General features: G+C 58.8%; 8 protein-coding genes across 8 annotated transcripts; 4 read left to right on the top strand and 4 right to left on the bottom strand.

Moving 5' to 3' along the window:
* Positions 1 to 141: 141 nt before the first annotated feature.
* On the bottom strand, positions 142 to 3,847 carry SCHCODRAFT_02613200 (P-loop containing nucleoside triphosphate hydrolase protein). The gene is made up of 12 exons (XM_003038360.2): positions 3,572 to 3,847; positions 3,322 to 3,520; positions 3,130 to 3,268; positions 2,871 to 3,080; positions 2,652 to 2,818; positions 2,476 to 2,600; positions 2,074 to 2,423; positions 1,321 to 2,021; positions 1,056 to 1,269; positions 915 to 1,002; positions 334 to 860; positions 142 to 280 (listed from the first exon to the last, which is right to left on the bottom strand). Exons 1-12 carry the CDS (start codon positions 3,756 to 3,758, stop codon positions 239 to 241), a joined length of 2,949 nt encoding a protein of 982 aa, XP_003038406.1. The 5' UTR covers positions 3,759 to 3,847; the 3' UTR covers positions 142 to 238.
* Positions 3,848 to 3,895: 48 nt separating this feature from the next.
* Positions 3,896 to 4,553, top strand: SCHCODRAFT_02174152 (Prefoldin). The gene is made up of 4 exons (XM_003037002.3): positions 3,896 to 3,956; positions 4,005 to 4,171; positions 4,221 to 4,365; positions 4,416 to 4,553. The coding sequence occupies exons 1-4, from the start codon at positions 3,924 to 3,926 to the stop codon at positions 4,437 to 4,439; spliced, it is 369 nt and encodes a 122-aa protein (XP_003037048.1). The 5' UTR covers positions 3,896 to 3,923; the 3' UTR covers positions 4,440 to 4,553.
* Positions 4,554 to 4,616: 63 nt separating this feature from the next.
* On the bottom strand, positions 4,617 to 6,392 carry SCHCODRAFT_02567655 (uncharacterized protein). Its single transcript, XM_003038361.2, has 2 exons — positions 5,806 to 6,392; positions 4,617 to 5,754 (listed from the first exon to the last, which is right to left on the bottom strand). The coding sequence occupies exons 1-2, from the start codon at positions 6,219 to 6,221 to the stop codon at positions 4,632 to 4,634; spliced, it is 1,539 nt and encodes a 512-aa protein (XP_003038407.1). The 5' UTR covers positions 6,222 to 6,392; the 3' UTR covers positions 4,617 to 4,631.
* A 1,340-nt stretch (positions 6,393 to 7,732) lies between these two features.
* Positions 7,733 to 9,941, top strand: SCHCODRAFT_02613191 (Calreticulin-domain-containing protein). Its single transcript, XM_050344583.1, has 6 exons — positions 7,733 to 7,852; positions 7,911 to 8,321; positions 8,374 to 8,492; positions 8,545 to 9,076; positions 9,124 to 9,501; positions 9,554 to 9,941. Exons 1-6 carry the CDS (start codon positions 7,778 to 7,780, stop codon positions 9,674 to 9,676), a joined length of 1,638 nt encoding a protein of 545 aa, XP_050202484.1. The 5' UTR covers positions 7,733 to 7,777; the 3' UTR covers positions 9,677 to 9,941.
* A 96-nt stretch (positions 9,942 to 10,037) lies between these two features.
* SCHCODRAFT_02613185 (uncharacterized protein) lies at positions 10,038 to 13,251 on the bottom strand. Its single transcript, XM_003038362.2, has 2 exons — positions 12,978 to 13,251; positions 10,038 to 12,916 (listed from the first exon to the last, which is right to left on the bottom strand). Exon 2 carries the CDS (start codon positions 12,866 to 12,868, stop codon positions 10,433 to 10,435), a length of 2,436 nt encoding a protein of 811 aa, XP_003038408.2. The 5' UTR covers positions 12,869 to 12,916; positions 12,978 to 13,251; the 3' UTR covers positions 10,038 to 10,432.
* Positions 13,252 to 14,882: 1,631 nt separating this feature from the next.
* On the bottom strand, positions 14,883 to 15,407 carry SCHCODRAFT_02490593 (uncharacterized protein; the record flags this gene model as incomplete). The annotated part of the gene is made up of 1 exon (XM_050342929.1): positions 14,883 to 15,407. The coding sequence occupies one exon, from the start codon at positions 15,405 to 15,407 to the stop codon at positions 14,883 to 14,885; it is 525 nt and encodes a 174-aa protein (XP_050202483.1).
* Positions 15,408 to 17,022: 1,615 nt separating this feature from the next.
* SCHCODRAFT_02697289 (uncharacterized protein) lies at positions 17,023 to 18,716 on the top strand (the record flags this gene model as incomplete). Its single annotated transcript, XM_003037004.2, has 2 exons — positions 17,023 to 18,424; positions 18,475 to 18,716. The coding sequence occupies 2 exons, from the start codon at positions 17,023 to 17,025 to the stop codon at positions 18,714 to 18,716; spliced, it is 1,644 nt and encodes a 547-aa protein (XP_003037050.2).
* Positions 18,717 to 19,251: 535 nt separating this feature from the next.
* SCHCODRAFT_02613174 (CLP1-like protein) lies at positions 19,252 to 20,521 on the top strand. Its single transcript, XM_003037005.2, has 2 exons — positions 19,252 to 19,650; positions 19,705 to 20,521. Exons 1-2 carry the CDS (start codon positions 19,322 to 19,324, stop codon positions 20,321 to 20,323), a joined length of 948 nt encoding a protein of 315 aa, XP_003037051.1. The 5' UTR covers positions 19,252 to 19,321; the 3' UTR covers positions 20,324 to 20,521.
* Positions 20,522 to 20,833: the final 312 nt, after the last annotated feature.

Here is a 20,833-nt window from a genome sequence, read left to right as displayed (position 1 = left end):
TTTGCTCTTACCTTCAATTTCCTGACTTTCCCTTCGTCTGTGTGGAAGTTGAAGATCGTCCGTTCAACGTGTACGATGCGCACCGATGAGTTCTATCTGGAGCTCCTCACGCCCTGAGCCAGCTCATGCGAATGATTATCAGCCAGCACCCACCACTGTACCCCTCCTGGCGCCTTTGTAGGACTGTGGCTCAACAAGAAGATAGAATAGATTACTGGATATGCTACAATACAAACACTCAACCCAACAAATCCGCATGCCCCGACGCCGACAGCGCCAGCTGTGATGCTCATCAGCAAACACCGCATCATCCATTGAACGAGGCGCACTTACCACAAACTCATCGTCCAGGTATTTTGACACCGCAATCTGGTCGCCCAGACCCTTTCTCCTCCGCGTCTTCAATACCAAGTCCCGCGCGAGCGCCTGCCCCGATGCCGGCTCCAGCGGGCGCAACTTGATGCTCGTGTCCGTCGGGTCGCCGGGCACGATTGACCAGTGGTCGAAGATCTGCAAGCAGAAAGCCTGTCCCTGCGTCGCCGTCCGCAGGTCGGTCTCGAAGCCGTTGGCGTCGATGACAGGTATGAGCGCTTTGACGGTGTAGAGGGGGGATCCGGCTTTGGGGAGGTCTTGCGTGACGTGGCCACGTCGCCGGGCGAGAACGGTGTAGACGGCGGAGATGCAGTCGGCGGGGGCCTGCACTTCGACGAAATAGATGGGCTCCATGAGGCGAGGGGCGGCCATGAGGAAGGAGGAGTAGCAGACGCGGCGCGCTGTTGGGACAATCTGACCACCACCGCGGAAGATGGGTTCTGGTGCCAAGCTGGCGTCCAATATGCGGAACTTCACGTTGCGCATGGCTGTGAGGATGTCAAGTCAGGAGCGAGCATGGAGGCCAGGATGAAACTACCGACGTTCATCACATAGCGGTCCTTCTCGCGCACCCCACTGGAATCCCTGTTTGATGTGCTCCTTCACCGTACCAAGCATCTTCTTGTCGACCTGGGAAAGAATGATAAGCAAGGAGGGTACCACGGTGGACCACCTTAACTGACCTGCGAAGGCAGCGTGTCATCAAGCAAGATATTCGGACCGTTATCATCAGGGCCAAATGCCCATATTGACCGCGACGCCAACAAGTCCCACTGGTACTTCTCCTCGAAGAACTTGCCGCGCTCCTTCGCCGACATACGCATGTTGACCCGTCCCCGCTCGATGTCCTCCGCAATCCCCCTCTCCAACGGCTCCGCGATCATCGTCAACCGGTTCCTGTAGCCGTGGTCAACCCTCCAGACGCAGCATCAGATCACGTCTATTCACTTCTTATTCGGTGTATCCGCATAGCACTTCAACGCGCTCGTCTCCAGCACCGTCTCGCAGAACTTCGTCACCGGGTCCGACACCTTGATCTCAATCTCCGAGAACAACCGCCGCAAATCGTGCATCACTGAGTCCAGATACAACTCCCCCGTCCCAATGATCACATGCTCTCCGCTCTCCTCGACCTTCGTCGACAGCAGCGGGTAGCTCTTGTTCACACTTCTGAGCCCCGCGAGCATCTTCGGCAACTCGCTCGGCGCGATGGGCTCGATAGCGATCTTCAGCACGCTCTGCGTCATGTGCTTGATGGGGCGGAACGTGTACAGGTCGTCCTCGTAGTCGGCGGGCGCGATCGTGGCGGACTTGGAGATCGACGCGTCGACGCCGCCAAGGAGGACGAGGTTGCCGGGGCCGACCTCGTCGGTGGGGATGAAGTAGCGCGCTTCGCTAAGCCAGATGTCCTCAACGACCGCCTTCATCATGTCCTCCTCGTCCTCGGGGGAGTAGCCCTCGCCGAGGACCTTGACCTGCGTGCCCTTGCGAAGGGTGCCGGACAGGACGCGGGCGAAGGCACGGAAGGACTGTGCGTCGGTTGTGTGGTAAAGCTTGGCAACCTGAAGCATGAGAGGGCCGGAGGGGTCGGACTCCTTCATCGACTCGGCGAGCTGCGAGGTCTGAGGACCAGTGTAGGTAGCCTCGACCTGTGAGGGCAGTCAGCTTCTTTTTGGATAGCACCGAATACGCTTGAATCACCTTGTTCCGCGCATTCGTCACCGGGCTCGGTATATGCTCGACAATTACATCCACAAGCCCCGTCGACGGCCCGAAGAACTGATCCAAGACCACCTTCAACAACGGGCGCGCGTCCATCTTGAACATCACCGGCTTCAAGTGGATCCCCAGGCGCTCAAGCGTCGCCTTCAACTCCTCGCCCTCCTCCGTGAGCACGCAGTTGTACAGCTTGTAGAGCGGCTCGAGGACGAAGTGCACGAAGGAGCGTTGTTGGTCGGGGTCGGACTGCTTCTTCGAAAATTTGCGTTCCTCCTTGTTGAAGTAGATATCGCCCCAGAGGCGGTCGGCGAAAGCGTTCACGTCAAATTTGCCTACACGCTTGTGTCACAGTTTGTGGCAACGGAGCGAATAATACAAGCTTACCATAGGTGTCGGCGTACATCTGAGCAAACGAGCGCAAGGTAAAGCACCAGGCCATGTCAGTGCTCGCGAATGCGACGTTGCCATTTTCAGGGCTGAGACGCAGTTCGGGGTCCGGGTCGATAGCACTACATCATTGCCTGAGATGATGAATGAGTTGCTTGGGTTGGAAGACTTACCTGATGAAGGTGTTAATCTCCTCTATAGTGTGCTTGATCTTGTAGTAAGCATCCGCAGGTGGTAGGCGCAGCTCAAGGATTAATCTGTCGACTTTGTTGACGACGAGTGTGATTCTGATGCCCTCCTGAATGGCGTGACGTATGATGTTTTCGGCGGAGACCATGAGCTGCTCAAAAGGTCAACATGGTTTGGTAAGTGATAAGTAGGAATGCACTGACCCCTTCCACCACATCTACGAGCAGAACAACACCGTCCACCAGGCGCATAGAAGCCGCGACTTCGTCCAAGAAATTGACATGACCGGGTGTATCAATCAAGTGCACCAAATGCGACTTCCCCGCGGTCGTAGACAACACAAGCGACATGGGGCAAGACTTGATCGAAATTTCTCTATCCCGGGAAAGAACATGGGTGTCGGTGTACCTGGTCTGGTCAACATAAGCTTCCAACGCGGGTATATGGTACATGTTGACTGACCGGTTTGTCCGCATCCCAGGTCATTTTGTGTGTCTCGAACACGAGCATGTCCATGAGCGCGGTCTTCCCGTGGTGGAGGTGGCCCACCACCGCGACATTGCGAACCATCTCGGGGAAGGCGGTCAGGCTCAGGAGGAAGCTGAAAAGACCGCGTCAACAAGAGGGGGGAAGTATGAGCATGCTCATGCGCACGCTTTGTCAAACCGCGTCTCCGGCATGTCCTTCTCCTCGACCGTCCATTTGCGCACTTTAATGGGGGCGATGATGGGTTCGGTCAATGGCTGCGTATCTTCCTCCTGCACTAGCGTCTCCACGTCCGGGCCGTATACATCAGAGGCGGAGGGGTAGTACTGCTTATCCTCGTGAAGTACGACAGCGTTGTGTGTTGGCTCTGTTCACCTCATCCATAAGCGCACGGACGCGTCCATTGTTCGACACGCACCGTCAACCTGCATCAATGCGCCGCTGTCGTCTTGGTCCATCGCGTCGTGTTCGTATCCCTCCAGCGGTGCGGGAGCCGCCGCAGTTGGCTGCTGCTGCTGCTCTTGCATAACCTCATCCTCGTCGTCCGAGTCGAGGTCGCCGCCGATGTAGTTGCCAAACTCGTCATAGTCGTCGAAGGAGGACATGTCAGCGGTCTTCCGGGGTCAGTTCAGGGGAAGGGGACACGAGATGACGGGAAGACGAGAAAGCGTGTGGGGGACCGAGGAGAGGGGCAAACGCAAGACGCGTGCAAACTTTGGCGCGCTTGCTGACTTCGGCAAACGCCGACCGCGCGCGTCGATCCGACCACCATGACCACCTTGCCAGATGAGACGCTGAGGAAGGTGGGGGAGGCCACATTCTGATCAATATATTGCTCATATGCTGGCTAGATCCTCAACCAGATACAGCAGACGGCCGTCAGCTCGCAGCGCGCCTTCAACTTCGCCCAGCAGCAGATGGCGGCGAAGCAGCGCGAGCGGCGGATCGTGCAGCTCACGATCGACGAGCTGAGCCAACTAGATGATGACACGAAGATGTACAAGGGTGTGGGGAAGATGTGCGTATGATTGCTCTGTACTGCGTATCCTCGACTGACCCGATCGTAGGTTCCTCATGACACCAAGGAAAGAGATGGAGTCCGAGTTGAAGGCGCAGGAGAAGGAACTGGGGGACGACCTGAACAACCTCGCAAAGAAGTCAAAGTTCTTGGAGAAGCAGTTCAACGATGCGTCTGGTCAATTAAGAGATATCGTGCGTCTACTGGTCATCCTCCGCCATCAGCCCTTCCTGACCTTCCCCAGTTTAACAGCGCACCGAAGCAATAGTATACCCTGTAGCATCCATCTCAATCGTGTATCATAATCCATGTCCGCCGTGTCGGTCTGCAACGCCATTCTTCCTCCCCCCCCAAGTCGGATGCCTTTGGAATTAGATTATTATTATAAAGGAACTATTGCCGGTGCGACACTGCAACACCCTTAGAGAGCTCATATGATTCTAGGATACAACTGTCTATGCTATAACGGGTCCTTCCACACCTCCCGTCCAACAATATGGCCACACCCTGGCGTATGCTTCTCCAACGGAACACTGCCAGCCAGACAAACCACCGGCGCCACCCTATTCTCCAACGTAAAATCCGATGCATCCGCCTCCTCCAGCCCATTGAACCCCACCTCCGCCTCGTCCTCCTCCAACTCCTCCAACTCCTCGAAGTTGTGCCGCAATATTCGGTACCCGAGCGTCGAGGACCGGCGCATGCGCGTGCGCGCGGCCTCCATCTGCGCGACGCCCTCATTCCACCCGAGCTGGAAGTGCTCGCGGAAGGTGGCCTGCTTGTCCTCGGGGATGTCGCGCCCGGGAATCGCAGAAGACGTCGCGATCGAGAGCAACGGCGGCAGCGCAGGCAGGACGCGTACTTTTGGCACGATCCCGCGCAGCTCCTTCGGCAACACATGGCCCGCGGGCAAGGATGGCTTCCCGTCGTCCTTCTCGCGCAGCGAGATCGTCGCCGTCGCCAGGCCTTTCCGCCCCTTCCGCGCTCTCCTGCCCGGCTCCTTGCGTGGCTGGTCCGGGATGTCATACTTCTCGTACACGCCCTCCCGGCGCGCGACGTCCTCCTCGAGCCACGTCTTGAGCTTCTTCTCCCGCTGCCGCGCGCGGTTCACGCCCACCGTCGCGCACTGCTTCCCGAACTCGAACCAGTCCGAGTCGTGCATCTCTGCGCGCACAATTGCGCACGCGTCCAGGATGAGGTGCCGCAAACGAGTGAAGCGCGTGAGGATCAAGCCCACATCGGCCTCGAGCACATTGCAGGTGCTCAAGTCGAGGAGCTCGACCGACGGGAGGGCGTGCACGGACGAGGTGAGCGAGCGCGCGACCTGGCGGCCGGGGATGCGCAGGCGGAAGGAGGAGACGGTGGAGAGGTAGTCGGACTTGGCGAGCGCGGAGAGGTGGGGGTCGAGGCGGAAGAAGACGAGGGGTTGCGCGAACTTCTGCTTTCGTTGGATGTCGGGCGCCATAGGGTCTTGCACGATCGAGAGGGAGGGGAGTTTGCCTGAAGTCCATTTGGACAGTCGGAGGAGGGCCGAGTCGAAGTAGGCACCCTTGAGGAATTGATAGTAGTTCGCCTTCTGCACGCTGGGGGGGAAGTTAGCGAGAAGTAAGGATGTACAGGTCTGTTGTACGCACTAGGGCTTGAACCGAATCGAGAGGTATTCGAGCAGCGGAAGCTCATTATGGAACACTTCCTCGAGCTCCTCTGGGTTGAAGCTCGTTGGCCCGATGTACAATATGAGCGATACGAGGTTGGGGAGCAAGCGAATGAGATTGATGACCGCGATACCATCTATCGACCACGACGTGAGATACAGCGTGCGCGCCGACTTCCCCAGCTCTGGGTCCTTGCGTAGTCGCAGGTAAAGTTGTGTTGCCTGGTCTGGGCGCTTCAGACGTATATGTTTGAACATTAGGTCCTCCGGGATGGATACGAGCGAGTCGGCGATCTTGAGGGTGTAGACGGCGTGCTGGAGGTCATCGTCGGGCGTGTAGGTAAGGATCTGCTCAAGGAGCTCAGGGGGGAGGTCATGCAGACCGGCATATTGCATGAGAGGCGGGGAGAAGAAGATTTTGCCTCCACAGCTGCTGGAGTGACTGCTGACATCACCTTCTGAGTAAACAGTGCAATTCCGGAAAAGGCAAGAACATAGTTCGCCTCCAGATCGCCACAATCGGGGCAGGGTAGAGTAGGTACGGTTTCTCTTACCAAGCCGGATCAGACCAGAGCGAGAACGAGGCATATGAGCATAGGTTGTGAATGAAGTCACTGCTCGAGTTGCCCGATTCCCGCGAAGAAATTCCACATAAGGCGAGCCCTAGGCCTGACGAGCTGATTGTTACTGACCTGTTGTAAGTATGTGAGGTGAAAATTCCTTCACTCTGAGAGCCGTCAACAAATTCCGGTCCGCGTGAAAGTCCAGAAGGACGTCGGTAAGTACGACGGCAGAGAGCGTGACGTCACGCTGGACGCGATCACGAGTCGAACGCGTCGGTTAATTGCACCTTGCCCGGTCGCGTCCACCACCAACAATTCCACGACCCCAAACTGTTCTCTCGTGCATGAGACTCCCATCTCAGAGCTTATACACGCTGAAATGAGCCCAAGGGCAGCGGCAGCGACATCGCAACAGCCCTCATAGACAAGTCAATCTATGAGGTGTTGGGAGCAATCAAGTAGTCGGGAGTATCCCCTCTGTGGAGTCTTGTCTTGAGAGGAAGCGCTGACATTGCCCCATCCTTTTGGCGCGCATATATCCCAGTTTCACTAGATATGAAGCGGTCTTGTCAATGAAAGCAGATATTGCCATAAAAGCGGTATCCCAAGTTGTACAGTGGGTCTATCGACTTCTGAGCTTCCAGATTGGATTACAGAGCCGGATAGAGCAGTTCCAAAAAGCTGTGGGCTCATGACTACCAGAGCAGCAGTCGATTGACCAGACTCAGTCGCGCACTTGGCAAGGCCATGTCATCTCGTGATGAGTCTTGTGACTGCGTTCAACTTCGTGACACGAACAGTGACACTAGACGCGCGTTGTGGTGTGTTCACCGAGCTTTTTATGGACCATGGAGTCCGTTGTTGACCTCTTTGTAGCGATTAGCGGCTTCGAAGACGTCTAAGGACCTCTACTCGTACCTTCCATAACCTCGCCAGCCCATATACGCCGGGCACCACCCATACATTCCTCAGGCGCAATCCGTACTATCTTGCGACACACTCCCTGCAATGACAACCGGTGTCCCCCGCCTCGCTATCACTTCATAAACCTTGCCTGCCGCGACACCGTACCTCTCATTCGTCCCGACAGAGTTTCGGTGAGCCTCTTCGCTCTCTACATCCCCCTGCTCTAGTCAACAAACACTGCGGGCTTCACACACAAGCTATTCAGCTTCCACGCCCGGAAAAGCTGCGGGAGCGGCCATCGAAGGTGCTGGAACGTCTGCATCTAGGGCCGCAAGCGCGCCGGGGCACCGGACTAGAGGGCCACGTGGAGTTTCCGGGCTACGTGGCAAGGCGTGGCCAGCCAATATTTAGAGCTACGTGTCTTCAAACCCGCGTTCATTCACGGTTACCCTTCTACTTCACTTATCGTCCCGGTCCTTCGCTATGCGGAGCGCAGCGTTCTCGGTCCTCGCCGTCGCCGTCTGTGGCGTCGCAGCGCAGGAGAAGCCCGTCTTCAAGGTGCGAACGCGCGCTTACTTCCCGCGCAGCGCGCACGATGCTAACACCTGCGCATTAGCCCACGGAGATCAAGGCCCCCTTCATCGAGCAGTTCACCGACGAGTGGTCGTCGCGCTGGACTCCCTCGGAGGCGACCAAGAAGACCCCCGTCGGCGGCGAGACTTTCAGCTATGTCGGTGAATGGCAGGTAGAGGAGCCCTTGGTGTCTGTCATCGAGGGCGACCTCGGCCTCGTCGCGAAGACGAAGGCCGCGCACCACGCCATCTCTGCCCCCTTCGAGAAGGCCATCGACTTTTCGGAGAAGCCTCTTGTCGTCCAGTACGAGGTCAAGTACCAGAAGGGCGGCAACTGCGGTGGTGGCTACATCAAGCTCCTTGAGGATGGTTTCCAGACCAGCGGCAAGGAGTTTGACGACAAGACTCCCTGGACCATCATGTTTGGTCCTGACTTGACGTGCCCGGGCACCAAGGTGCGTGCTGTGTTCCCCCACGCTTTTGCGAGTACTCACGTGTCTCGCTTAGGTTCACTTCATCTTCCGCCACAAGAACCCCATCACTGGGGAGTACGAGGAGAAGCACCTGAAGACTCCCCCCAAGCCTACCATTGAGAAACTCACCAACTTGTACACGCTCATTCTCAAGTGCGTTCCCCTCCCTCAGCTATACGTTCGCGAAATCTGACGCGTCTTACAGCCCTGACAATACTTACGAAGTTCTCTTCAACGGCGAGAGCAAGTCCAGCGGTAGCCTCCTCGAGGACTTCAACCCCCCTGTCATGCCCCCCGCCGAGATCGACGACCCCGAGGACAAGAAGCCCGAAGACTGGGTCGACGCCAAGAAGATCCCCGATCCTGAGGCCACCAAGCCTGCGGACTGGGACGAGGACGCGCCATACGAGATTCCCGACGAGGATGCCGTCAAGCCCGAGGGCTGGCTCGATGACGAGCCCCAGTTCATCCCCGACCCCGACGCTGAGAAGCCAGAGGAGTGGGATGACGAGGAGGACGGTGACTGGATCGCGCCCACTGTCCCAAACCCCAAGTGCGCTGAGGCGCCGGGCTGCGGCGAGTGGAAGCGCCCGAACAAGGCGAACCCTGAGTACAAGGGCAAGTGGTACGCGCCGATGATCGACAACCCCGAGTACAAGGGCCCGTGGGCGCCGCGCAAGATCCCCAACCCGGACTACTTCGAGGACCTCGAGCCCGTCAAGTCGCTCAAGCCCATCGTGAGTGCGATTCGTGACCGTCTGTGACGTCCGCTGACCCCGCGCAGGGCGGCCTCGGCATCGAGCTCTGGACCATGACCGAGGACATCCTCTTCGACAACATCTACGTCGGCCACAGCATCGAGGACGCCAACGCCTTTAAGGCCGAGACCTTCGACGTCAAGAAGCCCCTCGAGGTCGCCGCGAAGAACAAGAAGGCCGAGGTTGACGACGACGAGGAGCTCACCTTTGGCGAGGACCCCATCGGCTTCATCCGCTACAAGGTCCTCGACTTCATCGACCTCGCGCGCCTCGACCCCGTCCTCGCGTTCAAGACGAGCCCCGAGACGGGCGCCGCCCTCGGTCTCGCTGCCATCACGTTCTTCGGCATGGTCGCTGCTCTCTTCGGCCTCGTTGGCGCCCAGCAGAAGCCGGTTGTTACCAAGGTGCGTGCGCGCGATGACGTGTTCTGCCTCCAACTCATCCCCCCTCTCCCAGTCCTCGAAGAAGACCGACGCTCCTTCACCCGACGACAAGGACAAGAAGGAGACCGCCCCGGTCGCCCCCGCAGGAGAGAAGAAGGAAGAGAAGTCGGGTGCCAAGAAGCGTGCTGGCAAGTAAAAACATTCTGGGTACATAGCACTATCGAAGGGTGCACAGCACTATCAAAGGGTGCACCGTGTCGCCGTGTTTTGCTATAGGTCGTCCTTCGGCCTATTGTTTGTATTTGTGCCGCGCCGCCCGGGCACGTCGGGTGTCGAGGGGGGCCGGCTTTGCACTTACTTGGGCTTACCTTTCAACGGTCGTTGCGCTTGGAATCTGGGATCACCACCTGGTAGCATACATAAGTTATTAGTCTACTGCAAAACATCTCATAAGCCACGGACTTGACCGAGACGCTTGGAAGTTTGAACAACAAAGACAAAGCATCAGAGTTACTTAATGAGGCAATTATGGCGCGGCGCACGATAACGATACGATGTTCACGTTCACGCTGGAGGTTTCCATAAGATTATATGTGCATATTCGCATAATAGCCTACGTCAAGTAAAATACACGGGTCAGCGGTCAAAAGTAAAGCTACAAGTCCAAGGGGCGGGCACAAAAAATAAGGTAGCCATGCGAAGAACATTAGTGGCGCGCGCACTAGGAGTAAAAGGCGGTAGACGTATGGAAACCATGAGCCCATGTGTGAGTGAAGGTATGAAGGTAGCCTCGAAAGCAAGAAACAAGCAAACACTATAGCGGAGACGCAGCAAAACCGATGGCGACACCCGCACGCCACCTGGCGTGCGAGCCCAAGTCTAAGTTGCGAGCTGAGCACCCCACCGACCTCTTCCATTACCACCACCATGTCCTTCCTTCCATCCTTCCATTTCATCCTCGTACCCCATACACCTCCACCTCCGCGGGCGATGGTGACCGCGCCCCTTCAGGCGGCGGCACGACCGGCACCGCGATGCACACCACCCTCCCAATCTTCTCCTTTGCCTTCCCCTGCAGGCTGTCCAGGTCGCGCACCGCCACGCCACGACGTTTAGCGAGCACGTTGTGCGTCGCCTTCAGCCGCAGGTACAGCGGGTTCTGCATGACCTTCACCCGTACCGTCGTGCACATACCCACACCGATGCTTGGTGGCACCGCTGCGAGCAGCTGACGGCGGAGGGGTGAGGGGTTGCGGCTCCCCAGCCCCTGGGGGTTGAAGGGGTTGAACGCGGTGGTCGCGCACTGCTGCAAGGCGGGCGGCGCGGGCGCGACGAGGGGGATCTCAATCGCGTCCCCGTCGTCGTCCGCCGCGAGGAAGTCACTTGCCTGATCCCACCCATCGCCTTCGACCTGCCGCCGTATGGTGACGTGTCGCGTGGGGAAGACGGTCGACACCTCCGCCTTGCTCGCGCGATAGCCCGGCGCCCGTACCGACCTCCCGCTCCGGCGCGTCGCACCCCCCTGCTTGCGCCGCGCCGGCTCGCTGAACTCGTACGGCGACGCCGTCGGGACGGAGGAGAAGAGCAACGCCCCTGCGTACGCCCGCTGGAAGTTCTGCGCGTAGGACAGGACCTGGGACACAAGACCTGCCTGCGCGTCGGGCTTGGTGCTGAAGGTCGAAGGCGCGACGTTGCCGTCCACGCGCGCCGCGGAGCGTGACTCCTGGGCCACGGCCGGTTCCGAGACTGGGAAGGGCAGCGGACTGTCGTGTATCGGCACCGGGATGAGATGGCTGCGGCGATGAGTCGGGCAATACCTGCGCGTGACTGCGATCTCCGCCGGCTCTGAGACTGTTGGCTTCAACAGCCAGCTCCCCAAGACCGACCTCCTCTTCGGCGGCGACGTGACCATTGGTGACGTCGCGGGTGTCGTCAACGCCGTCGACACGCTCGAGAACGATGAAGCCGATGAAAACGACAACCAGGAGCCCGAGCGCGACGGACCCGAGGATGTTGAAGACAGCGACCGGCCGGACGTGATGGACGACACGGACGACGACGACATCGACTTCTCGCAAGCTGGGCACGCGACACTTCCTCTCCTGCTCACCGCTGCCCCCTTCCCCTTCCATCTCTTCTCTGCCTCCGCTGCAACTACCTCCGCCTCCGTCAACAAACTCGTCAACAACTCCTTCTCTCGTCTCTCCTTCCTCGTAGGTGTCGCGTGGGGTGTGGAGGGTGAAGGCGAGGATCGTGTATGTGGCAATCGCTCTCTAGAATCGTGGGGGAATAGCTGACCCTGCATGCTCCTGACGACGTCCTTGAACGACACTACGACCTGCGACATCTCGGGGACAGGCTGATCCAGGGACATCGATAGCGACGACTTCTGGCGACTATGACTCGGTGCCGGCTGCAAGGGTGGGCAGTCGTAGAGCGTGGGCGATCGATGACGAGTCGGGGTCGGTGATGTTCTGGTCGGCGAGAGCTCCGCGTACGACACCACTGGTCGCTGCCGCCGGCGAAGATTCTGCTTGACCATGAGGATCCGCTCCGCCTCCAAGCGCCTCTCCTCAGCCTCCGACTCCAGGCGCCTCCTCTCGGCCATCTCGCGCTCAAATCGCGCGCGCTTCTGTTTGAGGAGCACGGCCTGACGGCTCTCCGCCATGGCTCTTCTGCCGTCCTCCCACACCTTCTCGCACACCTTCAAGCGCTCCTCGCGTGTTCGGGCTTTGATTGTGGCGGGCATAGTCGATGAGCTCGCCACGGCGCAAGGCGCGCTTATATCTTCGACTAGCCGGCCGTTGGGGACAAAGCAGAAGTCGAAATCTTCGTCCTTGACGGCCGCAATATCCGCTTCTGTTATGTCTCGGTAGCCCTTGAGTTTCAGTAGCAGTATCTTGGCCGTGTGCATGTCTTCGAGAGCATATGCGGTATGCACCCGGTCCGCAAGTGACACCGGATCAGTGTCAGCGTCCTCGGACGGGGTGGTCGGCGCGGATGGGGTGGGTGGCGTTGGTGGTGAATTGGGTCGTGATGCGGACAGGTGTGGTGGTGGTGAACATGATCGTGGTGCAGAGGGCAAGGGCTGACGCGTCGTGGCCTTGAAGGGCACGCTTGTCGGGAGCGCTCTGCACGTCTTGGCGGCTTCGGGGACGAGGACCCGCGCGCTCTGGTGTTGGTTCGTCGTCTCGCGCTTGTGCGCCACATAAGTGTGTTGTCGTTGTTGGTCGTGGCCAGTGGCGGTGGCTGAACGGCGCGCCTGGACCCGGCGCTCCTCTGAGGCCTTGCGGGCGACGGCGGCACGCGACACCTGGCGTGAGCGTCCGCGGGCCTGTATTCGCTGGGGCGGACCGGGTGGGGCGACGATGGGGAACGACGCAAGCATGTTGGTGAAGTTGGGGGGAGAAAGGGAAACAGGAGCGGTGCGATTGGGCTGTTATGTATAACATCACTGTAAGGAGATCTGCCTCGAGGCAATCAAGATTGCAGCGCACCTTAGCCTGTGCTATCCTCGTGTATCCGCCTCTAGCTGTGCTCAGCAGCGTCCGCAACGCCCGGGCATCGTAAGATTCGGGCTTGACGTCGATGGCGACGGTGACAAGCAGAATAGAGTGTCGTGCGAACCTTCGAGGCCAGTGATACCGAAAGCGTCACGTGCAGCGGAGACACCTCTTTATCGGCCACGCCGTCGGGGAACACGTCAGAAATCAGAGTGCGGAGGCGGTTTCTCCCCAAACACTGTTGTCGGAGGCCTCGTCGCGGTTGGGGATAGCCTGGGCGACGCGCCAGCGAGCTCCCCGCGCTGCTACATCATCTTCACGGCGGTGGGCAGTGTGCGTGGGACCGAGTACGCGCTTCCCGCTCCTCGGGATCTCATTCCCTTCTGCGGACAGGCTCCAGGCGTTTCGCCGCGACAATCGCGGATGCGCCTTGCAAACACATGGACTCATATCTCTATCTTCGCCTCGTTTACGCAGGATCTCCAACGGTGGGTGCGCTCGAAGTCCAGAGAACCCAACTACGACCTTGGCACTGGGAAAACTCCCGATGCCCTGGCCGCGGAGGCATGCTGTCTACGCCAGGACCCGAAATTTACCAACGAATATTCTACACCGAAATCCGCCCGCTGCACCATAGTCTGCTTTGCTGGCGTGTCTCTTACCTGCTCGCTTGAGGTCCCGAATTACAACCTCGAACGGTGTCGAAACCCCTGGCCCAGTACGTCCCGAAGGCTCTTACTCTGTGCTGACTCTTGCGCTTGATCTACTGGAGCTCGCCGTATCTCTATGGTTGCTCGTGGCACCTCATTCATCGCCCTGTGCTATTAAAACGAGCGGCGTCCGCCCATCTCACTGCAGATGTTGGCTACCGTACACACCCATACAGCCTGTATCAGCGTCCCCACGTCTACTCGTGCCACCTCGTCGCTGGCTTCCAGATGCGGCTGTCGGTAGCGTTTGCGACCAAACTCCACTTCGGCCTGTTGAACACTCGCCCAACCTTAGGCTTCACCGCTATTCATCTCGCACTGATCCTGATCCTGATCTGCTTGCTGCGTACGACGTCGCGACGGGCGCTATCCCGCCTTCGTACGCGCTTTCCCGCCGGACATGACCTGCCGATATGTGCGCTTTCGCGGCCACGCCTCACTCGTCCCTCAACGTCACCGATAAGGAGGTCAGTGAACAGCTAGAAGGAGGGCGTGTGCAAGACCCGGCGCTCGTTCCCACAATAAGTGGTCGTGCGATGTCGAAATGACGCGGCCTCTGGTTGTCTGCCGCCACCGCGTGCCCGACGGCTTTGACAGCGCTGGGTACACGACGCTGGACAATGACCAAGCCGCCGCCACCAGTGACCGATAATCACTGGAAAGTACCTATCTGAACCCCGAACGTCAACATGCCCTTATGCGCCCGCAACATCGACTACAACGTGTACGCCTCACTGTCTTGCCTCCTTATTGCCCTGAGCGATAGCTAATGATGATTGCTGGATGTAGCAGAGATTACAGATGCCTCAAGCGAAGTTGCAGCATGCGTCCTTGATGACCGGCGAGCTGGCCATCGCTAAGTCAAGCCTAAGTGGACCTTCCAGCAGCACCGTCGCGCGCGCAACAGCACAGCTGGTAGGCCGCGGCTTGACTCACTTAGATACCTATCGTTCCGAACATCTCGCTCGGAGCATGCTCGGAAGGCGCCTTTCGCCTAAGTGATTTTGTGACGCTCTCAAAGATGCGAGTTGTCGTCCTCCCGCGTAAGGCAAGTGCAGCCCCCTTCACCGTCAACCTCCAACTTCCTGTTCCATCGAACGCCCACACCCTTCTCCTCATCCGCTTCGGACGCTAGAGTGGTGATCTGTGGCAACCTCAGAGTTCGACGTTGTATGTACCCACTGAATGGTCAAAAGAGCAGAATGCCCTCAGCCGCGATGGTCTCACAAGAGTCAAGCTGTTCTCCGCCCACAGATGCGCGCCGCTCCAACGCCGCCGGCTGCTTCCACCCTCCAGCTTCCCCCGGACCGCCATCGAACTCCGTGCTCACGCGTCTGCCCCCCACCCGCGCTCCGAACGACAGCCCGCCACAAACGGTCGACCGCGACCACAAGACAAGCAGCTGCCTCCCCGTAACGCCGGCGTACCTCTGGGTAAGTTTCGATCGCGCATCTGCGCACTCACGCTGCGTCATGTAGCCGATAGCCGATCCCCTGCTGATGCCCTTCTGCGCGCCTTGGGCTGGCACGCCGCCGCGGGTGCCTTGCGTGCGGGGCGCCGCGTCCTGCCGCCCCGCGGGACGTCGATCACAAAGGCACTGCTTGGATGGGCTAGAATCAGGACATCCTCTGCGCGCACGCCGTCGCCTCGTTGCGCGCCACCCTGGCGATTTGTCTAGTGTGCCATGCTGGCGCGAAGGGCGTCTATCGAGCATCTAACCGCGCGTCTGACACTGTATCTGCCCGGACCTTCAAGTCGACCAGTCGTCAACATGACGAGGCTGCCGCAGATGGCTAGACCGCGCAGACAATTCGTCAGTTCGTCCTCGCATCTTGGCCCTCTTTTCTAGATGCTTCGTCGTTGCGCCTTCCCTCCATCGATTTTCTCTGGACCTGGATAGCGGTCAGCATGGGCCGCAGACATCGTCGTGCGCTATGGCGGCCCGGATCGACGACGCCAGCGGCGCCGTGCGATAATGACCGTGCACGCCGACATAGATGTCTTCCTCAACATGCGGGCGTCTTCCCAAGCCCATGGCCCGCCGATCCCGACAGCTGATAGACCTGCTTCTTCCGGTTTCCTATGTGCTCTCTACCCGGTGGCGGTTTCTTCGCGCGGTGGCGTGCTCCAGGGGACGCGGCGTGGTCACCCTTGATCTGCTTGGGGTCTCGCAGTCGCTCCCGGGACGGCGCTCCGGAGGTCAGCTATGTCGAGCGCGGTAAGTAGCGCAGATAATCGATGCATCGACGTGTAAATCGATACGCCATCATGAAGGGCCTGTGGAGACACATGAAGGAAACCCTTGAGCAGATATGAACTTCGTTTCGGCGAAGCTGCGCGATGCTATGAGGGGGAGGCCATGTTCGCGCTAGACTCTTGCCTAGTGCCTTCTGCGGTTGGATCATGAAGAGCGTGTCTTCCGCGTCTAGTGATTTCTGCGCTTCTGCGCGTACTTCATTATGACGATTGAGGTCGCTGCGTGCGAAGGGTGGTTCGAAGGTCGGATAGGCATGGCAAAGTTCTGCCCGGGTAGACAAAATCTATTTGCGGTCACGAGCTCAAGCGCGTATCTCGGCGTGGTCCTGCTGTCATTGTAATACCATTGTCAGGGATCTAACCCGTCCTTTCTACAGCGAGTGCTTCGTGCCTCAGTAATCAGCGTCGCCTGGCAAAGGGAGGGGAAGATGGCACTTTCTCCTAGGAATATGAAACATGCGACTGTCTTCGCCTGCTCAGTCTCTACTTGCCGTACTATAGAATCATGGCCTGTCCCGCAAGAGGTACTTAGGCATAAGTACTTTTCCGGATTTTTCTTGACTTATGTTGACATCGCGCTTATCGACCTCAGGCATTGAGAGGAGTCAAGAAAAAATCCCGGTAGCGTATACAGCCCTCCCAAGATTGACACGCTCTGATAAGTAACCACCTTTCTCAGACCAGCAGGCTGCATCGTAGCGTGAAGGAATTTTGCCCCGGAAGTGTTCACAAAGGCCCAGTCTCGAGTGCTCTCTTGCATATCTGCAGCGTTATGTGCATATGGCAGGGGGTAGAGGGAGTAAATCGACCACCTCCAAAGTTGAAAATGAGCTCTGCACGACCTGTGTATCTCCTCCGTAGGGACCATTCGTGGCATGAGCAAGAGGGCATTGTCCAAATCCGGCTTCCCATTGTCCCTATTCCCATTTAGGCAATGGCGCCTATCTTATCTTATCCGCCGATCACTGAGTGCGGAGAGGGCGGTCATGGCTGACACAATGCTGTCCCGTGCACCCATGGCGCCACAGCCGGCGACATGGACCTGGCAACAGAGTCTTGTCTCTCTCGCCACCATGTCTGAGCAGATTCAGCGACCACAAACGCCGAAGGACAAACCTGGGAAGGACGATCTGAAGCAATCTGCATCGACGGAGCGGATTGATGGTGCCGGAGGCAATCATCCGGAGGACAAGAATGCGTCGAGTACGCCGGACGTAACTGCGCCTGACGACAGCGCCTCCGGTGCAGCTGCTAAGCGTCCGCCTAACCCGACGCGCTTCTCGGCGCTTGCTACGGCGGTTGCGAGCTTTACTGGAACGCTCAGCAAGAATCTTAGCTTGAAGCGACAGCAGAAGCCGCCGATCGTGTTCCCTCCGCCCTCATGGAGCCTAGACGATCTGAAGAACGAGGGTGCGGGCACCGTCGTTACGCCTAGCGCGACACCTACCATCCCTGCCGCAGACGCTGGTGGTGCGCCGACTCCGGGAGGTGATCCAACCCCAGATTCCACTGCACCCATTGCACCTCCCCCAACGGACCAGCCTGTATCGGAGCCCGACCCATCGGAGGTGCAAGATGCACCTGAGCCTCAGACTCTCGCGCAGCGTATTCGTGCCATGATCGCTGTACTTCCGCCACCCTCGAGCAACCCCACCTCGCGCGCTGCGTCACCACCACCTCCAGGTGATGCAGCCAACCCAACATTGCAGCTCCCGAAGACGGACTCATCTGACGCGCCACCGATCCCCCTACTTGTCGGCGCGGACTCGAAGCTCATGAAGTGGCTCTCGTCCGAGGGCGTGATGACGGGCTCGATCAACAAGGGTAAGGAGAGCGTGTGGAGCGCGCTACAGCGGCTGAAGCAGCCGACGACGTACGGCGGTGCGACACAGACGGTGAATGCGGATGGTGAGGGAGGGGAGACGAGGAAGGATGGCGAAGCCAGCGCGCGCCCACGAGACGACGACGACAACGCGAGCTGCATGGTGTACGCGGACCTTCAGCCCAATCGTGACTCAGTACTTGAGCTCGCGGACGAAGAGCTGGAATACGTCGAGGATTCGGACGCGAGCCGGTCGGACACGCCTGGTCCAGAGCCAAAGGGCAAAGATGATGACACTGCGGCGCCAGAATCAGACACGAAGAAGGGAAAGGACAAGGCAAAGCACACCAAGGAGGTCCACGTCTGGGTGCCCAGCGCCGAGAAGCTATCCGTTGAGGCGCTCTGGTGGGGCTACCGCCTGTACCTCCCCCCGCCCGTCATGCAGGTCCTCGACGACTCGCGCATCGCCGCCGCGAAGAAGGGCGCGATGATCACTGCCGCGCTGAAGTGGGTGCTCGACCACATTCCTACGGGGATATTCCCGCCTGCGATTCGGCCGGCGATGACGATTCTGAAGCGGCTGACGCCGTATCTGAGCTATGTCGGTGTCTTCGTTGCGTGGAGTTGGGGCGCGATTAGCGCGAGGGATAATGGTGGGTGTTGTCGTTGTCGATGTCGGGGATAAGAGCTGACTGTCGAGCAGGGAACGGTGTGGTGCTGACGGCGACTTGGCTGTTGCCTGTAGCGCTGATTCCATCGCCCTGGGAGGAGCGGATGGGCGAGATGGGCATCGCTGACAAAGTCCCTGTCGCTGAAGAGGGCAAGGCGAAGGAAGCCGAGAAACCGAAAGAGGACGCGCCGTTCAAGAAGAAGAAGCGTGGACGGCGGGACAGTCTCACGAAATGGGAGGAAATCAAGAACAGGTTGCTCAGCTCGAAGCAATGAGTCGTTACCTCTCGCTCGATTTCTCGCGGCCACCTGCCTCCTTTGCTTGTATTAGATAACGACACTACGATAGGACTATACCCTGGAGATGAACTACTACTTTACGCATGCATCTACTAGTAGCGGACCCCGCGATGTATGGACCTTGAACGGAACACAGCAGCGACCCAGGTTGGACGCACAGGCCTTATTCCCGTTGGCGATGGACCTTCCCCCTTCCCGCTAGGCAGGACATGAGGTAGCAACCTGCGAACGAAACTGGAAATAATCGTAGCATCTGCCAACGGGAGGCGTCAATATCGACTTGGTTTGTCCGCCGAAAGAGGGAATTCCTCGTCGCCTGGCAACGAGAGACCAAGCTCGACCAAATAATCCGAAGATGGGAATTCCGCGTCCTAGAATGGGAATTTTTCCATCAGCGATCGAACCCAATCCATCACGAGAGCAATCGAGGACAAGGAGCAATCGACGCAGGTCCTCCTTTGTCGCCTTATATCAGGGCCCGCCATGGCCGCTCTCCATCACCACCGCACTTCGCCCCGAAGACCAGCGCCTCTCAGAGCCCTCTACTTCCCGCTTATAAGCACCTCAGCAACTCATCAGCAATGGCTCTCACTGCTATTCACAACGCCACCGTTCCCCGCCGCCACCGCGCTACCAAGTGCACGTACGCCCGCAAGGGGACCAACGAGCGCGTGAAGGCCTCTACCAAGCGCCGCATGCAGCCCAAGCTCGCGGTCGTCCAGTGCCAGGCCGGCGTGCCTGTGAAGGACGCCGCCTCCAAGTCCGCGGTCAAGCCTGTCGCCCTCCCGCGCACGCTCTACCGCCCCCAGTACCAGCCCATCTCTCAGGATGCGCTGAAGGCTGTCCTCCCCCAGTGCGAGGACATCTCTCCTGCCTTCGTGCAGGAGCAGCTTAATGCGAACGGTGCACAGTACGTCTCCGATCATTCCCTTCACTTGAGTTCTTAGCTGAGTTGTACTTCCAGGATGTGGAACACTGTTCGCAGCACCCGCGTGGCGATGCCCACTGGTGCCCAAGTCCCTCAGGAGCTCCCTGTCGTCGTCAACCACGCGTCGACCTCTGCCCCCACCCATATCATGGCTGTTCACGGCCCTGCCGGCTCTAACGGTGTCCGCCCTGTCATGCTCTACCCCGCTCACGCCACCATCTTGGCTGCCCACTGCGCGCGCCTCCCGGCCTTCACCCCCTCGCCCACCGACGTCGTCCCCGAGACCGTCCCGGCGTCCATGACCATGCCCGTCCGCCGCCTCTCCCTCCCCGCGCCCCACATGTTCGGCACCGTCCTCGAATACCTCTATGAGAAGGACGCGGAGGCCGTGCTCCAGTCTCTCCTCCCCGTCGCCCTCCCCAACCTTGAGGAGACCGCGGAGTTCCCGATGGTGGCCCTCGCCACCGCGATCGCGGGATTGGAGTCGCCCCAGGCGCTCCTCAAGGAGTGTATCCACCGCGTGCACGGCCTCTGGCTCGACGTCTGCGCTCTCGGCATCCACGACATGGCGCTGTACGCCACGATGGACCTCGCCTGGGAGACGCTTCTCATGGCCCTCGCCATCAGCACCCGCGAGACGACTTGCGCGCTCTGATCCATTCGTGCTTTGTATCCTGCTTTCCATGCTATCTCGCTTTCGGTCTGCATCGCATCGCATCTGCTATGGACTCGCGCATTCGTATCCTTATTCATATGTACCCCAGTTCTCAACCAACAATACTCTATGCTGTATGAATACCTACCTGTATACTTGTACTCTATGCGCCCTCAATGGCAACCTTTCTCGAGTCTCTCATTTGCGTGACATGGTTCAAGGATGCCTGAAGCCGGTTTAGTGTGGTCACCCGCCGCCAGTGAAACGTACCATGGCCTTCTCGGCCAACATTGGTCAAATGCAACGTACGGGACCGCACATGATATCCTCCGTGAACTCTTGCTTTCCATTGCTGCTCGGGCCCGGCAAGGGAAGGCGACCAAAGGACCTGATCTCGAACTGTGACAAGGAACAAGCATGATCAATGATGACCGGACCGCCAACCACTAGTCCCTTCTCGTGCGATCATCCTCTTCAGCTTGTCATTTGCCATATCACAGCCGCCCTATG

The sequence above is a fragment of the Schizophyllum commune genome (genome assembly GCF_000143185.2).
Source record: "Schizophyllum commune H4-8 unplaced genomic scaffold SCHCOscaffold_2, whole genome shotgun sequence".
In the NCBI taxonomy this organism is placed as follows: domain Eukaryota; kingdom Fungi; phylum Basidiomycota; class Agaricomycetes; order Agaricales; family Schizophyllaceae; genus Schizophyllum; species Schizophyllum commune.
This window is presented reverse-complemented; position numbering and strand designations above follow the sequence as displayed.

Excerpts from the sequence above, each read along its gene's own strand:
- SCHCODRAFT_02613191 (XM_050344583.1), top strand. The coding sequence starts at position 7,778 with ATGCGGAGCGCAGCGTTCTCGGTCCTCGCCGTCGCCGTCTGTGGCGTC. Across the intron at positions 8,322-8,373 it reads TGACGTGCCCGGGCACCAAG|GTTCACTTCATCTTCCGCCA; the intron begins GTGCGTGCTGTG and ends TGTCTCGCTTAG. Across the intron at positions 8,493-8,544 it reads TTGTACACGCTCATTCTCAA|CCCTGACAATACTTACGAAG; the intron begins GTGCGTTCCCCT and ends CGCGTCTTACAG.
- SCHCODRAFT_02613200 (XM_003038360.2), bottom strand. The coding sequence starts at position 3,758 with ATGTCCTCCTTCGACGACTATGACGAGTTTGGCAACTACATCGGCGGC. Across the intron at positions 2,601-2,651 it reads GAGATTAACACCTTCATCAG|TGCTATCGACCCGGACCCCG; the intron begins GTAAGTCTTCCA and ends GCAATGATGTAG. Across the intron at positions 861-914 it reads AGGACCGCTATGTGATGAAC|CCATGCGCAACGTGAAGTTC; the intron begins GTCGGTAGTTTC and ends ACATCCTCACAG.
- SCHCODRAFT_02567655 (XM_003038361.2), bottom strand. The coding sequence starts at position 6,221 with ATGCAATATGCCGGTCTGCATGACCTCCCCCCTGAGCTCCTTGAGCAG. Across the intron at positions 5,755-5,805 it reads TCGATTCGGTTCAAGCCCTA|CGTGCAGAAGGCGAACTACT; the intron begins GTGCGTACAACA and ends CTTCCCCCCCAG.
- SCHCODRAFT_02613185 (XM_003038362.2), bottom strand. The coding sequence starts at position 12,868 with ATGCTTGCGTCGTTCCCCATCGTCGCCCCACCCGGTCCGCCCCAGCGA.
- SCHCODRAFT_02613174 (XM_003037005.2), top strand. The coding sequence starts at position 19,322 with ATGGCTCTCACTGCTATTCACAACGCCACCGTTCCCCGCCGCCACCGC. Across the intron at positions 19,651-19,704 it reads CTTAATGCGAACGGTGCACA|GATGTGGAACACTGTTCGCA; the intron begins GTACGTCTCCGA and ends TTGTACTTCCAG.
- SCHCODRAFT_02174152 (XM_003037002.3), top strand. The coding sequence starts at position 3,924 with ATGACCACCTTGCCAGATGAGACGCTGAGGAAG. Across the intron at positions 3,957-4,004 it reads CAGATGAGACGCTGAGGAAG|ATCCTCAACCAGATACAGCA; the intron begins GTGGGGGAGGCC and ends TATGCTGGCTAG. Across the intron at positions 4,172-4,220 it reads TACAAGGGTGTGGGGAAGAT|GTTCCTCATGACACCAAGGA; the intron begins GTGCGTATGATT and ends ACCCGATCGTAG.